Source organism: Neopelma chrysocephalum, unplaced genomic scaffold (assembly GCF_003984885.1).
Source record: "Neopelma chrysocephalum unplaced genomic scaffold, ASM398488v2 Primary Assembly neopelma1_25, whole genome shotgun sequence".
Classification (NCBI taxonomy): domain Eukaryota; kingdom Metazoa; phylum Chordata; class Aves; order Passeriformes; family Pipridae; genus Neopelma; species Neopelma chrysocephalum.
This window is the reverse complement of record NW_020897694.1, coordinates 39,318,195-39,332,995: the sequence shown is the minus strand read 5'-3', so window position 1 is coordinate 39,332,995 and position 14,801 is coordinate 39,318,195. Positions and strand designations below refer to the sequence as shown.

At 44.0% G+C, this 14,801-nt stretch overlaps 1 protein-coding gene across 1 annotated transcript in view; it reads right to left on the bottom strand.

Annotated features, from left to right (window-relative positions):
* The window catches only part of SH3RF3 (SH3 domain containing ring finger 3), a 249,718-nt gene extending 235,079 nt beyond the window's left edge, over positions 1 to 14,639 (bottom strand). The window contains exon 1 of the mRNA XM_027675014.1: positions 14,217 to 14,639. Coding sequence (XP_027530815.1) covers positions 14,217 to 14,612 — 396 coding nt within the window. The 5' untranslated portion in view covers positions 14,613 to 14,639. The remainder of the gene's footprint in view (positions 1 to 14,216) is intronic.
* Positions 14,640 to 14,801: the final 162 nt, after the last annotated feature.

The following is a 14,801-nucleotide window of genomic DNA, read 5'->3' as shown; positions in this document are numbered from 1 at the left end:
GCACGCAGCAAACAAGGTGAAACTCATCAAAGCTCTTTCCCCAGAAGAAAATCTGGTGTGAAATGTCTGTCACGCTCCTTACAAACACGAGGGTGATGACAAGAGCTTGAGTGCATCAAGTGTCACAACAGCACGGTGTTCCAGTCTGGAGGCGTGTGATCACTCCCTGGTTCTGCTGTGCTGGTGGTAGGTCACTTCGGATGTGTTTTAACTTCTCATCCACAAAGGGAGAACTGATCTTTACTGTTTTCTATAAAGAATTCTGTGGAGTTAAGAAACATTAACTAAAGATACTTTTGTTTACTGAAGAACTGACAACATAAGGTCAAGAATTTACTACTATTGTTCAGAAAAACAACACCCTTATTGTAAAATTTAAACAATCTATTAAAGATGAGACTACCCTTGTTATGAATGCCAAACGATTTTTCCACTATAAGCTTTTCTGCAAATCAAAAGAATTCCTCCAGCAAAGTCGTGATGGAATACAGATAAGAGAATGACTCCATTTTTATTCAATTCTGTATTCAATTTGGAAGCACTATACCCAAAGAAACCCTTCAGCACAAAAATGCAATTTTCCTTGTGGCATCTTCATACTGCATCAAGATGTTTAAAGAATCAAGAGTAGAAATGTCAACTACTGTAACCTCACAAAACACATAGACATGCATTTTACAATATTTACTTTTCACTGTCTGTAGCTGTGTCTGCCACGTCCTATTTCCTGTGCCCATTCTCTGGTCTTAGAGTCACAGAATCACATAATGGTTTGGGATGAAGGGATCTTCAAAGATCATATAGCTTCAACCCCCCTGCCATGGACAGAGACACCTTCCAGTAGACCAGGTTGCTCAGGGCCCCATCTAACCTGGCCTTAAACATTTCCAAGGATGTGGCATCCACAACTTCTCTGGGCAGCCTGTTCCAGTGTCTCATCACCCCTCATAGTAAAGAATTTGTTCCTTACATCTAATTTAAATTCACCCTCTTTCAGTTTAAAACTGTTACCCTTGTCCTATCACTACAGGCCCTGGTAAAAAAAATCTCAATATATCTTTCTTATACGCCCCTTTTAGGTACTGGAAGGCTTTAATAAGGTGTCCTTGGGGCCTTCTCTTCTACAGGCTGAAGAACCCCAAGTCTCTCAGTCTCTGGTGCGGTGTTCCAGCCCTCCTCTGAACCCACACTGACAGGCCCACATCTGTCTTGTACAGGGTACCTCAGAGCTGGACACAGTACTCAAGGTGGGGTCTCACAAGAGCGAAGCAGAGGGGCAGAATGACCTCCCTCAACCTGCTGGTCATGCTTCTTTTGATGCAGGCCAGGACATGGTTGACTTTCTGGGTTGCAAGTACACATTGCCAGCTTTTCATCCACCAGTATCCCTAAGTCCTTCTTGGCAGGGTGGTTCTCAGTCCATTTGTAGCCCAGTCTGTAGTGACAGTGGTGGTTGCCAGATGTGTAAAACCTTGCACTTGGCCTGGCTGAACTTCATGAGATTCACATGGGTCCACTCCTTAAACCTGTCATGGTCCCTCTTGATGGCATCCCTTCCCTCAATGATATCAACGGCATCACTTGACATGAGGTGATATCAGCAAACTCTCCAAGGGTTCACTCAATCCCACTGTCTATGTTATTAATAAGATATTGAACAGTACTGGTCCCTATCAAGAAGCCTAAGTAATACCACATGTTGCTGATCTCCACTTGAACATTGACCATTAATTTGGTCATCCTCTGCTCCAATGCTGCTCACATGCAAAATGGGTAGGGAGCATCTGGAGTTGCTCAGAAGCAGTTCTGCACCACAGGCTGTCTGCTGTCCCATGCAGAGGGATCTTGGGACAAAGGGGTGATGGCAATGGGGCAGAGATAATGTCAAGGGATCATAGGGGTGATGGCAATGGGGACACCTGACCTGCTGCTACCCAGGCAGCTGTAAGTGGCAGGGAGCACTGGCAGCATGGGACCACAGGGGCACAGAGTGGGCCATGGGGGTTTCCTGGGCTGTCACCTCCCATCAAGCCTGAGTGGAAACACAACACATCTTCCCATGCTCCAAAGGGAGAAACAGCAAAAGCCCTCCAGGGCCTGAACCCATGGGTAACATGGTGATGGGGACACAGCCTCCAGGTGAGACCTTCATTACTGACAAAATTGTTCCCTTTTGCTTCTTGCACGTGCTAAGAAAGCAAACACATGAAATACAAGGGAAAAAGCAAATCTATTCATGGCATGCAGATCAGAAAATAGTAACACCTGACAGACCTACAATGAAGTAATACAACGACTCCATCAGTGCAAACCATTATCTTGAATAATATTTGCTCCAGGTCAGTGAAGCAAAGGTATTTGAATGATGTTTCTCGAGCTTTTTTTCCTAGGAAGGAGACTATTGCCTTCCAGCAACACTCTCAAAAATGGCTCTATTGAGGTGCTACGATGTTGCTACTTACTACAGTAGTGATTTCTCACACCTCCCACCAAAATGAGTCAGAGTTCTAAAGAGCAGATCTGCCAAGTAGCAGATTACTCACATTCCTTCATTAATTACTGAAAAAAGCCACAAAACCCAAAGTGGTGTTTATTTGAAGCTCACTCAGACAAAGCTACTAAACAGCTTGGATACTGAACACTACAATGGTCAGGATCTACTCATACTATTACTTTCTTGGGTTTGCAGCTACGTGACATCAAAAAGTGAAATATCGCTATAGAGGTATCTTTTAATGTTCTTTTAAACTCTTCAGGGAAGGAAAAAAAAAACAACAAAAAAACCCCAAAGCAACACATTGTTTTACTTGAGATTCATTCTGGTCTTTATCTGCTTGCTGCCAATTGCACTGAGTTTACACACTAATGAGACAATTTCAGACTGACCACAGTCTTTGCTCAGCGTTTGGCTTCTATTTATTTCACCAGCACTGAACAGGAATCACTTATTCGGTGAACTGGCATCACTAAGCGAAACCTCTAAGTCATGAGTTGACTCATTAAAGAAGTACATGTTCATCAAAAGCATCAGATCAGTTGAGGAACCTCAACTCCATCCAGTTTCCTGCTATCTCTCATTTTAAACGTGAGCTCAGACTCTTTTCACCCCAGCCCCTGTACCAATAAAAAGTTTCCCTCCGATAGCTATGGATAGTATAAAATGAAACAGCTTCTCCTACATCCAAGATCCTATAAAAACCCACCCACTTTCATCACAATTTTCATTACCAGATAAATTCATTCTCAAGTGACTAAATTAAAGAAGAAAGGTCCCTCTGACAGGGCAGTATCCTAGTGCAGAAACTACCCACCACTGCAACAGTGGTGTATCACTGAGAGAATCACAGAATCACCAAGGTTGGAAGAGATCTTCAAGATGATCTAGTCTAATCATCAACCCAGCACCACCATAATCACCCTTAAACTATATCCCCAAATGACACATCCAGATGCCTCTTGAACACTTCCAGAGACGGTGACCTCATCACCTTCCTGGGCAACTCCAATGCCTAACCACTTCCAACGAAATTTTTTTTTCAAATATCTGAACCTCTCCTGGTACAACTAGGGTCATTCCCTCTCATCCTTTCTTTCACTTGAGAATGGCAGAATTTAAACTTCTATTTTGTATGAAATCTAACTGACAAAAAGCCCAAACATATTAAGGAGGCTGGAATAAATGGAATATCTCCTGGAATTTTTAAGCCTCATTTGACGAAAAACAAAGAACTACAAAGAATTGAAGAACATCACCCACTGGAAATATCCCCTCTTCTCCTCCATACTGTGCCCCTTTTATTGTCACCTCTGTGCACCCTGAATTCTCCTCCCATGTTCATGGGCAGGACACTGCTTTGACTACTCTTCACAGGGCCACCACCTGCTTAGAAAACAGAAGCCAGGGATGAGTGAGAGATGACCATTCAACCCTGGCTGTTGAGTTTTTGTTTGTTAATAAGCACAAAATTACCTCTCCCTGGCTGAACAATATTATCACAGATGCTGGAACCTACACAGCCCCTTCTTTAAAGTGCACTGAATTATTTTTAACAGTAGTGACCACCACGAAAATATACACTCAGATAAAAGTGAGTCTGACTGCATACAAAAGGAAGTCCTGTGTTCATCAAAAGAACTGATAAAACCCCAGCTAGGAAAAAATAAATACTCCTTTCTGCAATATAGATCAAAGGTACCATATTTTCCTTTAGAAAATAATTTACTGATTATTAAAAAAGGTGTGATTGGTTCAGATTTTACATTGCTGCATGACTGTGAAATATAAATAATCAAATGTTTTCCACTATGATCTAACACCAGGATTACCTATAAGCAGAAGAGAATAAGCAAAAAAATTTTATCTCATGGTTGTCAACTATTATTTTACTGTATTTTATGACGCATGTGCATGACTGTATTCTCCAAGGGTTTTTCTTTGTTTTAGAAAGAAAGTATGCGAATGAATAAGGATCTCCACAAAAAACCTCTTGGCTGAAATGCAAGATGCTCTGGACTGAACTCAAAGCCATCCTCGCCTGCCTCTTCCACATTGCTGCACCCTCCCCACATAGAGCTGGCCAAGGAGCAGTAGCCCCGGCACTGATGCATCCTGCCCACTCAACATGCTACAGCCCACACTTCTGCCAGGAAAGCCTGTGCTATTTCTGAGTCTCATCTCATGACATTTTAGCACAAAATCACAAGTCAGCTCGGCAGTGACAATCAGAAGAGCCCAACACAACAAGTCTCAGCATCCTCAAGTGACAGGTGCCTTGCAGCAGGCTGGTACCTATTCCCCTGCCTCCTCTCCAGCCAATCCCTTGTTGGACATCCCTTCTCCTTCACACAAGCACAAATATGTATTTTTGGGGTGCAAGAGGAGGCTGTGTGTGTGCACCCCTATGATCCCTCAAGGACGCGTGCTCCAACATGGGGGGTCATCCTGGGCACACGTCCAGAGATGCAGCAGGACCAGCCACTGTGCCATGACACAACATACACCCATGTCTGGCACACAGTGACAGTAATGCACAGTTTACTGAAATGGATATGGACATGAGAACAACACATGGAACAGGCCTTTCTGGCAAAAAAATATATATTCAGGGAGATATATATATTACACATATGTACATATAATTGTGTGTGTCTAATTTACAGATAAATAAATGTTAAGTCAATTAAAACACAATCAATCAAACCAAAACCTTCCTTCTACTTCCTTCTAATTCATTCTACTTTACTGAGTTAAAATAATTACAAATTCGTAAATTATTACTGTTACTGGAAATTAAAATGTATTGATTTGCTTATAAGAATGACAATATTGCAAACCTAGTACAAGCTGCAATAAAAGCATTTCAAAACACATATGAAGGCAGCCAATAAAGAGGCAGCCTGCTAAAAACTGTTTCAAAATTAAATTAGAAATTTAAAAGTAAATTCATAAAATGATGTCTTTTTATAGTAACTCACAGAGGAGTTTTTGATTTGAATTATCCTGAAATTAATCCACAAATAAACATGTTCAATAATATTTACTGAAATGATAATTTGGGAAAGTAAATACGATAGTGCTTCTGTTTGGCTGATTTCTTGGCTGTTGCACAGAAGGCAATCAGGAGGCAGCACAACAAACACAGCAGTATCCCCTTCGTTTGGTTAGGACCACAATATCTTTACCCAAAATCCATCCACAACTGCACAGTCAATATTTTAGATTTCTCTTTCCCTCTACTCATCTTGCACCTAAACCCACTTTAATGATACATCAACTGCAGCAATTAATGAACCTTTGTGCAGAAAGGGAAAGACTGTAACAGCTTAATGAGACAGTAATACATATTAAAATCAATATTATTCAGATTATGTGTCTATTCTAGTCTTCCTTCTGAAAATAACTGAGACTGTAGGAGAAATGATCATTAGCATTTCAATAACAATCTTGCCAGCCTTCTGTTACAATACTTTGTCTTTAGAGTAAAACTGGGATTTGTTATCTCATGCAAGCAGACCATTCTAAAATTAGCAATGGCAAATTCATATTGGTTTGGATCAGATCTTTAAAAAACTTGGAAAAAAAAATTAATGCTAACTTGCCTGAATAATCAAACTCTCATGCCTGGTGCTGTAGCAGCAGAAACACACTTTAAGCATTGACTAAGAAGCAACCTCTTCTCAATAAATACCATTTTTGTGCAGAGAAAGGCACTCCTGAACCATATACAGCATTAGTTTCACTTGTCTGATAAATCACATTCCTGCTGACAGCCAACACAAGGGACAAATTCCTCCCTACCACAAATCCTTAAGGTATCTTCAAAACAAAATGAGGCTGAATGCCGCAAAGCAGGAAAGGGTTTTGCACCTTTGTCCCATCGCCATTGCAAGCAGACAAAAATTCCTCAGCATTCCTGAGTCAAATTATATTATGCAAACACTATGGGGAAAGAAAACAGTTACATCTCTCTCTTTTTTTAATTAGTGAATCCCACAGCCTTCCCTCTCCTGGCACCCAATGCTGTGAAACAGACAGCTAGGCCTTCCTGTTTCCAAAGCAGGACAAGATGAAGAGCTGCTGCAGAAACAGCTTTACAGCATTCATGAGGATGTGCGTCCCCCAGAAACTCTTGCCCTCCGTCAGCCACATGCAAACAGACCAGTCGCACCAAAAATCCCAACCGCTCCGACGGGACAAGAAGCCAAACTTCAGCAGGGGCTAAGCCATGCTTTGAAACTGCCAGAAGACAGTTATAAGACAAACCCCACTGTGGTTTTCACTATTTAACCCCTCAATAGCTGGCCCTGCAGATGTGGAAGACTGAGCACAGTGCCAAGTCCTTCTGGTGACCCACAGAAGAGGAGCAGTGGAGAGGTACAGCTCCATCAGCTCCTTTGGGCAGATATTCACCTGCCCATTGCCTGAGTTCACAGGTGACGCCAGTGCGCAGCAAATTCTGTGGAATCACTGGAAGTTATGCTTAAAAGACTGGGCAGAAAGTGCTCTTGATTCCAGATGTTTTACATTTTTCTCTCTGCTTTTGAAAACAAAATGTCTTTTTAACACCAAAAGTAATATTCCCTCCTCCTGTTCTTCCTCTGAACTAAGAGGCAATTCATGTACACATATCATTAAATTAATGTTTATTCTTTCTAACCAAATAAAAATGTTCAAATTACATACAAAGACAATTAGATTAAATTATTAGGAACATGCTCTGGGTTTTTTTAAAAGCTATTCAAACAGTTTTAAAGGCTTTTCAGCAATGCTCTAGCAACATGAGCAAAACTTACCACAAAGAGGAGGTAACAAGTTTAACATTACTGCTGAGGAAGATGGTACCACAGCCAAGCGAGTAAAACTATCACATCAGCAATCCCCCTGCCACCCCGTATAGTCAGGAAAAAGCATGGCTCAAGCTGTCAGAGGAATCCAAACTGGCAGAAGAAAGAAGATATGGGGCTCGTAAATGGGGAGAACCTGTTCCCATCTGCATGATGCACTAGAAAGAAATTTTTCTCATTTTTTAACTCTTCCCTTTTTTTTTTCTTTTCCATAATGGTCAGACCAGTAACTTTCCAGCCAAAGTATCAGTATGCTCCATGCAAGACACTTTGTCACCAGAAGCAGTTTGGTTTGGTGCAAGACTAGGGATAAATAGGTAGCTTTCAGCTGGCATTGTATTTCCTCATCGCTCCCTCCCCAGCTGCAGAAGCACAGCTGCTGTGGGAGCTGGGCAAGGCCAGGGTCATGCAGCTTTCTCAAATCCCGTAGTTTTTCTTTGTCCAGGCTCTCATGTCTTATTAGAACTAACCTTGGGTTCTTCTCATGACAGCTTACCCCAGACTGGGAAAACCTGTTGTAAAATATCAGATTTTAACAAGACCATATTGAAAATGCTTGCAAAAATTCAGCTTGATATGTGATGAGTGAAGCTGAAACCGTGTGCATCCTGACCTGTTTTGGTCTGCAGAAGTCACAAATTCCCTGAACACTGAATGAATCCAGTGCTGTAGAGGTCAGCAATTACAATGTTGCAATGCTTAAAGACATCAATCAGAGTGAAATATTAGTTATAATGCCTTCTGAAGCTCAAGGAAAGGCTTCTAAGAGTGATCTACGACTTCAAAAAGAAAGTGGCATCCCACAGTCAAAGATATATACAGGTAGGTTACTGTAGTGCAAGAAGGAACTATGGGTTTTATTTGAAATTTAAGCAGTGCTTCTTAACAGAAACAGTATGAAATATTGAACAGAACAGTGAAATTAGAAGGGATAGTATAAATACAACAGTGCAAAACTCAAGAAGTACCCAGACAAACTTTTCAACTTGAAACTCTAATGGGATTATTAACCTAAAATTATGAGACAGCAGACAAAAATAACTCTATACTGTAAGAAAATACCTTCCTAGAGAAAAAAATCCTCCATGGCATAAATAAAATATTGTTGTAGCATTTTATGTGGCAGCTTTTTTTATGGACACAGCTTTGTCTAGAAAGAGCACGCGTAGCCTCCCCCTGACCTGCAAGTACACGCACCCAGCATTAACAGCCAGTGCCTGAAGCCAGTCTGACCTGTTGGGCACCCAGCCAGCACCAGGAGTCTGCCTGAACATGAACTGATAAGATTAGAAACAAGGAATACAGTGTTCTGTTACAGCCCATACACAGCACACGTCACTGCATCCCTGCACCAACGCTCACTGCAAATAAAGTGCAGCATCTCTGTCAAACCTCATTCAATGGCAGAAAACAACCATCGTAGCTTCAGTGTATACAAGCGGTGCTTTTTAATCTCCCCAAATCCCAGCCTCTTTAGTAATAAATCTGTGTTTCTAGGGCAGCATCCTTCTGAAGATTGAGAAGCACCTGAGGGTGGGTGAGCACTACTGGGACAAGTTTTCAGCTGGGAGATGTGAAGCTTGGCAAGTTCATTCAGTTTGTCAGCATGTTCTGCATGTGCCTTAAAACCACAGAAGCACCATATTCCCAAAGAGCAAACAGCAGAGATTTAGGAGAGGTGAGCAAAAATTGCCAGGGTTAAAACGTGCACAAGATTTTTAGGGCTGAGTCGAGCAAGCCTACCCATCTGCCTTTGAGTAACCAGCTACCAAACACTGGCATATCCTAAGCGTTACCAGCTTTCATCATGAATCATTCAGAAGGACGATGTGCAGGGATTAAACTTAGCATTCACATTTGACATCAAGAGGACTCCCACAGAGGCATGTCACACTGACACAAACTAACAGGGAGGGTGGAGGGCTAGTGGCATGAAGCCCTCTCCACTGCCCCATGACTTTTTTAGGTGTGACTGAGCCACTGCTGGCCATCCCAATCCAGAAGAAGTAGTTCACTGTCAATACTGGCACGCTTTGGTCACATCAGGTCCATCATGCAATTTTCTAGTTTGCGAGTAAGAAGGTAACATCATCACCCAAAGACGAGCGAAAATACTCAGTTTCTGGAAAACATAATGGACATGAAGATAACACCTGCAAGTAGCACATTTTCTGAAAAATGTAAGAGTTCAGAATGATGAATTTTTCTGATGCAGCCCCTCAGCAATCCCCTCTCCTACACTCACTCACTTCTGTGAAGACAGCTTCAATTGCTGGGGTTTTAAATACTCTTGGCTATATTTTTCACAGTACCCTTTAGTATGGTAGTTAATCTCCTGTGTCAAAACACATTTTTAGCCATCTGCCAGACAAAAAAAAAAATCCTCAAGATCAGAACCTTTGACATACGGAACATCACTCCTTTTTGCATGGCTTTATGACAAAGTTCAGGCACCGACCAGCCAAACTACGGCATCAGAAGCAAATAAATCAGCAAGAATGAACAAAAGTAAGGTAAATCCATGGGTCTACATACATGGCATGCTGCTGAATGGCACTCCTGTCTGTGCAAATTCAACCATTAAAAAGCCAAGTTGAAGAGTCCCCTCTGCCAAAGTGTGTCCCCTACACAATCCACTGCTGCTGTAATATACATAAATGCATATAAACGCCAGACTCCATCTGCTTCCTCTTGTGTAACTCAGGGTGGGATCTTCACCTGATAGACAATGTATCCAAGAAGGAAAGAAACAGTGGTGGAGAAAAATTGCGAGATCTACTCATGTTTAATCTACTGTAACCAGTCTAGGATAAGGCAAGACTCTTACAAAAAATGTAAGAAATGTCTCTTTTGGAGAATTTCTACAAACAGAGCAGATGAAAAGCCTATATAGCAAATTAGCATTGCTCCCTCTGCTTGCAAAACTTAAGTGAAGCCAAGGGCTAGCAAATGGCAGCTTTCCACCTGAAACACTGAAATAGCTCTGCAAAGCTGATACATGGGAGAAGTATCCAGTGTAACACAGGGGAGTGCAGCCCATCCGTCACTTCACTCAAGCACGCTGACACATCATTTTCCTTATGTGCACATCTTACTCTCCACTGTTACCTATAACCCCATCTGGTAACGTACCACATGTCTATCCATCACTTTGGCCGTGTTTTCTCCTCTGGGAAAAAGGAGAGACATGTTTTGTTTTTCTAGGTTGTTTCTTTTTCATGCAAATGTAGTTCTCGGTTTGTATTACGAGCAAGCAAGTAATAAGCGCCGCATCTGGAGTTTAAGACGCCTGGTTCAGGAGGAAATTACTAAAGACTTGCATGCATTTAGCTGGCTATTAGATCTTGCGAATTGCTGAAAAAAATTTAAGTTATCAAGTGCAATAATTGTTAAATAAAAACCCAAACACCACACTCAGTAAAGAAGGCGGATTTACCATAGTGCCCCAACAATCTAAGAGAGCCATTTACTTTGACAGAACCTGAATTCCCCAAGCAATTTGACAGTGGTAATGGAAACAGAGGAGCCAATAAATTATAACCTTGTATGTAATGCGCCTACCATTATAAACCACTCTTAGCCTCCTGCTCTATTCCCTGGGGGGAGCACACAGTTGTTGGATTTCCTTTCCTTCATTCTTCCAGTGTGCTCTTTCAGCACTCGGACCCTTTTATAACGTCTAATGTCATACTCTGCCTTGATACAGCAGCTTTAATGTGAACATCTGAAAATATGCTATACCATTCAGAAAATTACTATGTTTTTTACAGGCTAAAACAGAGGCGCTGGGTCACTAACTGGCTTACCAAAGGTCACATACCATTATATATCAACAGAATCCCAAACATTGTTCAAGCATGTATTAGTAGGTACGCACCACTTCCAGATCTCTCATACTGAAGATGTATACCGTGTATCTTAAACCCCCTCCAGGATTTCAGTAGTGTTTCTGAAGAATAGTCTTGGACAATTTTACGAGCAGCACCAGTGCCAGTTCATTCCCAGCTCAGCCCCTCTCATGCTGACTTTTAGCAGTCTGAATAAACCAAGTCTGTGATAAACCACAGGAAAAGAAAAACCAGAGACCCAATAAAGAAATACAAACCCCCCACAGTTTTTCCAAAGTGATAAACAACATTTGCTGATTTTAGAAAATGCCATCTATGCAAAGAAGACTTCCCCAAAGTATAAGGTGCAGAAGCAAAACACAGGCGTGATAGCAACACAGAGGCTGACCCTGCTCTGTCTTCTAAGGTTAATTAAAACTCTCGCAGAAACAGATCCCTGGTGTGATTCTAACTTATCAGCCCAAGGATCTGGGCAAGACTGAAAGTCTGATAGAAGTGACCTTGGCTCTCTGCCATTACACTTTACAATTAGCAGTTTCCTTCCTAACCAGAAAGCTCATAATGGTATGTCCCATTTTACATACTGCATTACCTAAAATGAAAGGTATTAATTAGTAAAATAGTGTAATTTGCATTTAAGCCCTAGGCAGCAAATCTACAGCAATTTCTGAAATTTATATATATGTATATATATGTATACTAGAAAGAATCACTTCCACTCTCTTCAAAGCAGCTGAGCTGTCAAAGACCAGCGTAAGACAGAAAGGGATGCAATTCTGCTCTTCCATATCAACCTCAAAAAGCCTGATTCTAGCCTGGATTTTACCATCTATTGTTTAGTTCAAAGAGAGGTTCTGCACTCTTGTCTCCAGGACTGCTCAGCAATCAGCTGTATCAGCAGCTCCAAGGAGGATTATTCTCCCCTGCTGCTTTTTTTAAAAGCAGATTAGTTCAGACTTTCTTTCACTGTAATGAACCTTGTAAGGATCAAGCACATTGCATTGATTTCCAGGATAAAATTGTGCCATCAGTCAAAAGGCCAAGCAAACAGTTTCACAGACCCACTCTGTCCCAGCAGACCCACCGCCCCAGAATCACCCATTAACCCCAGCAAAGAGAAAGGAATTGCAGTTGTTAACCATAAAAGCCAAAATGTAATTCTCAGGTCATGGAACTTTGCTTTCTGTCAAATTCAGATGGGTAACAACCCTCACAGAAACAGAACTGACGATGTTCACCAAAGTGCTATTCAATCAAAGCCAGAAAATGATAGAATGCAATGTGCTTTTACTTACTACATGATATCTGCAATAATGGCTAGGAAAGTGACTTCTTAAAAGCCTGCCAATTTATGGTAACATAATGAAAACTCAACTTCTCTAAAAATTTGCAAATAACTTTCCACATTAAGCATTTCCTTTCATGCGCACCCTCCCGTATCCAAGCTAGGATTTAAAGACTTGATAACCAGAGATTGTCTTCTTGTTGGATGATCACAAAAGCCTGGTCAGGTTGCAAGACCCTGCCCCAGCAACATGAACACTGCAGGTGTAATAAGCAGAGCCTGCCTCCCACAAGAGAAGACCTACCTGAACTTCAAACCAGACTGTGGGACATTGTACTTTAAACTACCTATTGAGTGCAAACTTCCCTTTTTGTAGTGCGGAAAGTCAAAAAGACAGGAGTTGTCAGCTGTGATGAAGCTGCAGCACGAAGTTTAGCTGAAAAACAACCAAAAAAGCAGAGGGCAGAATCCCATTGCCTTTCTTCTTTAAATTGGACAAATCATTATGAAATACTTGATGCTCATTGAAGACTAGAGCTCAACAATAAAGGATCTACCTTCCAGAAATATTGCCAAGCATATTTCACTTCAGACTCCAAAACTTAATTTTATGAAACAATGTATGGCATTTGCCATCATTTTCTGTAGGCAAAACTTCAAAACACTGGTACAGGTCTATTCATTTCTCTCAGAAAAAAAAAAAAATTAATTGAAAAATTTACTGTAGCAGTACAACCTCACAAGGAATCTCTGCATTGACCTTTCCAAATCAAAAGCCTGTAAACTAACCTACAGCTCAAGCGGATTTCGTGGAAGATCAAAGACAACTAAACATATCCAGTATATATATGACATTAGAAGTAAGATGAAGTTCACAGTCTTAAGTATCTCCATTGCAAATTCTCCTGAAGGGGTCCAATAGTAAATTTTATCAGATCGAATTAAACGGTAATACAGAACACTGGGAGGAACTGATCTTGTCCCCTCTGAGCCAATGAAACCCCTGCCATGGATTTTAAAGGGCGCTAGATCGGGTACTCGACTGCAGAATTAAAAAAATAAATGCATATGCTGCAGTACTTGCCTTCGATAAATCACACACCTTATACATAAAAACGAAATTATGTTCCCTTGGGAGGGGAAGTTTCAGCTTCAAACCCCACTCCGTTCCAGCTGTCAGGAGGGCTCTGTGTGGCTCTGACCGCACCGGCAGAGCCCCAGGAGCGGAGGGGGAAACTCGGGCGTGCGAGGAACGCGCCGGGACGGGACCGGCCGAGCGTTCTTACCACCTTCCCCTCTCCAGGCTGCGCGAGGGTGGGAGCCAGCTCCTGCCTGCACCTGACAGGCACGTGGCGCAGCCCGACACGCCGGATAAAAGCGCTTTCGAGGCACTCTGGTTCATAACACTGAGAGCAAGTCCGGGTCTGCTACACCGGGGGCGGCCCTGGGGCCCGTCGGTGCGGTAGCTGCCCCACAACCGAAATGAGCCCCCGGTCCCGGCCACTCCCGCCGCCAGCGGCCGCCCGGAGCACTTTGAGAACATCCCCGGCAGAGCCTCCCATCGTTAGATCGAGGGGGGGGGCCGCAATCGCCGGCCGCAAGTCCGAGGGGCGGCGCCCGTCCGGAGCCCCGCGGGCACACAGCCCGCGCCGCCTGCGGGACGTCCCGCCGGCACACCGGGAATCCTCGCACGCCCGGCCGCGCTCCCCCGGCCCGCCCGGCTCCGGCCCGGCACCCACCTTTCCCAGCAGGGCGCTGCGGCTGGCGGCAGCCAGCTCCCGCAGGCTGGCGGCGGCCGAGGCGGCGGCGGCGGCGACGGCGCTGGGAGCGGCGGCGGGCTGGGGGTACGTGGGGGCCGCGGTGCTGGGGCTGCCGCTGGCGCCCCCGGCGGCGCGGGGCCGCTGCCGGATGCCGTCTAGGAGGCGGACGAGGAGGATGTTGGCGGGTAGCTCGTCCACGCCGCAGCCCACCAGGATGCGGCACTCGGGGCAGCGCAGCTCGTGGCGGGAGCTGACGATGCTCTCCAGACAGCGGCGGCAGAAGGTGTGCTGGCACGGCAGCACCTTGGCCGTGGTGTCCAGACGCTCTAGGCACACGGAGCACTCCAGCAGGTCCAGCAGCGACGACTCGTCCATCGCCGCCGCCGGCTCCCGCTCCGCCGCCGCTCCGCTACCGCTCCGCCACCCCCTCGCCTCCGCCTCCGCCCCCGCCCCGCCGCCGCCGCCTCCGCCTCCCCTCCGCGGGGCAGCGCAGGGCCCCGACGCCCCTAGGGCCGCCGCGGCCGGCGGCGGCGAGGGAGGGGCGGCGGCGGGGCGGCGGGGGCC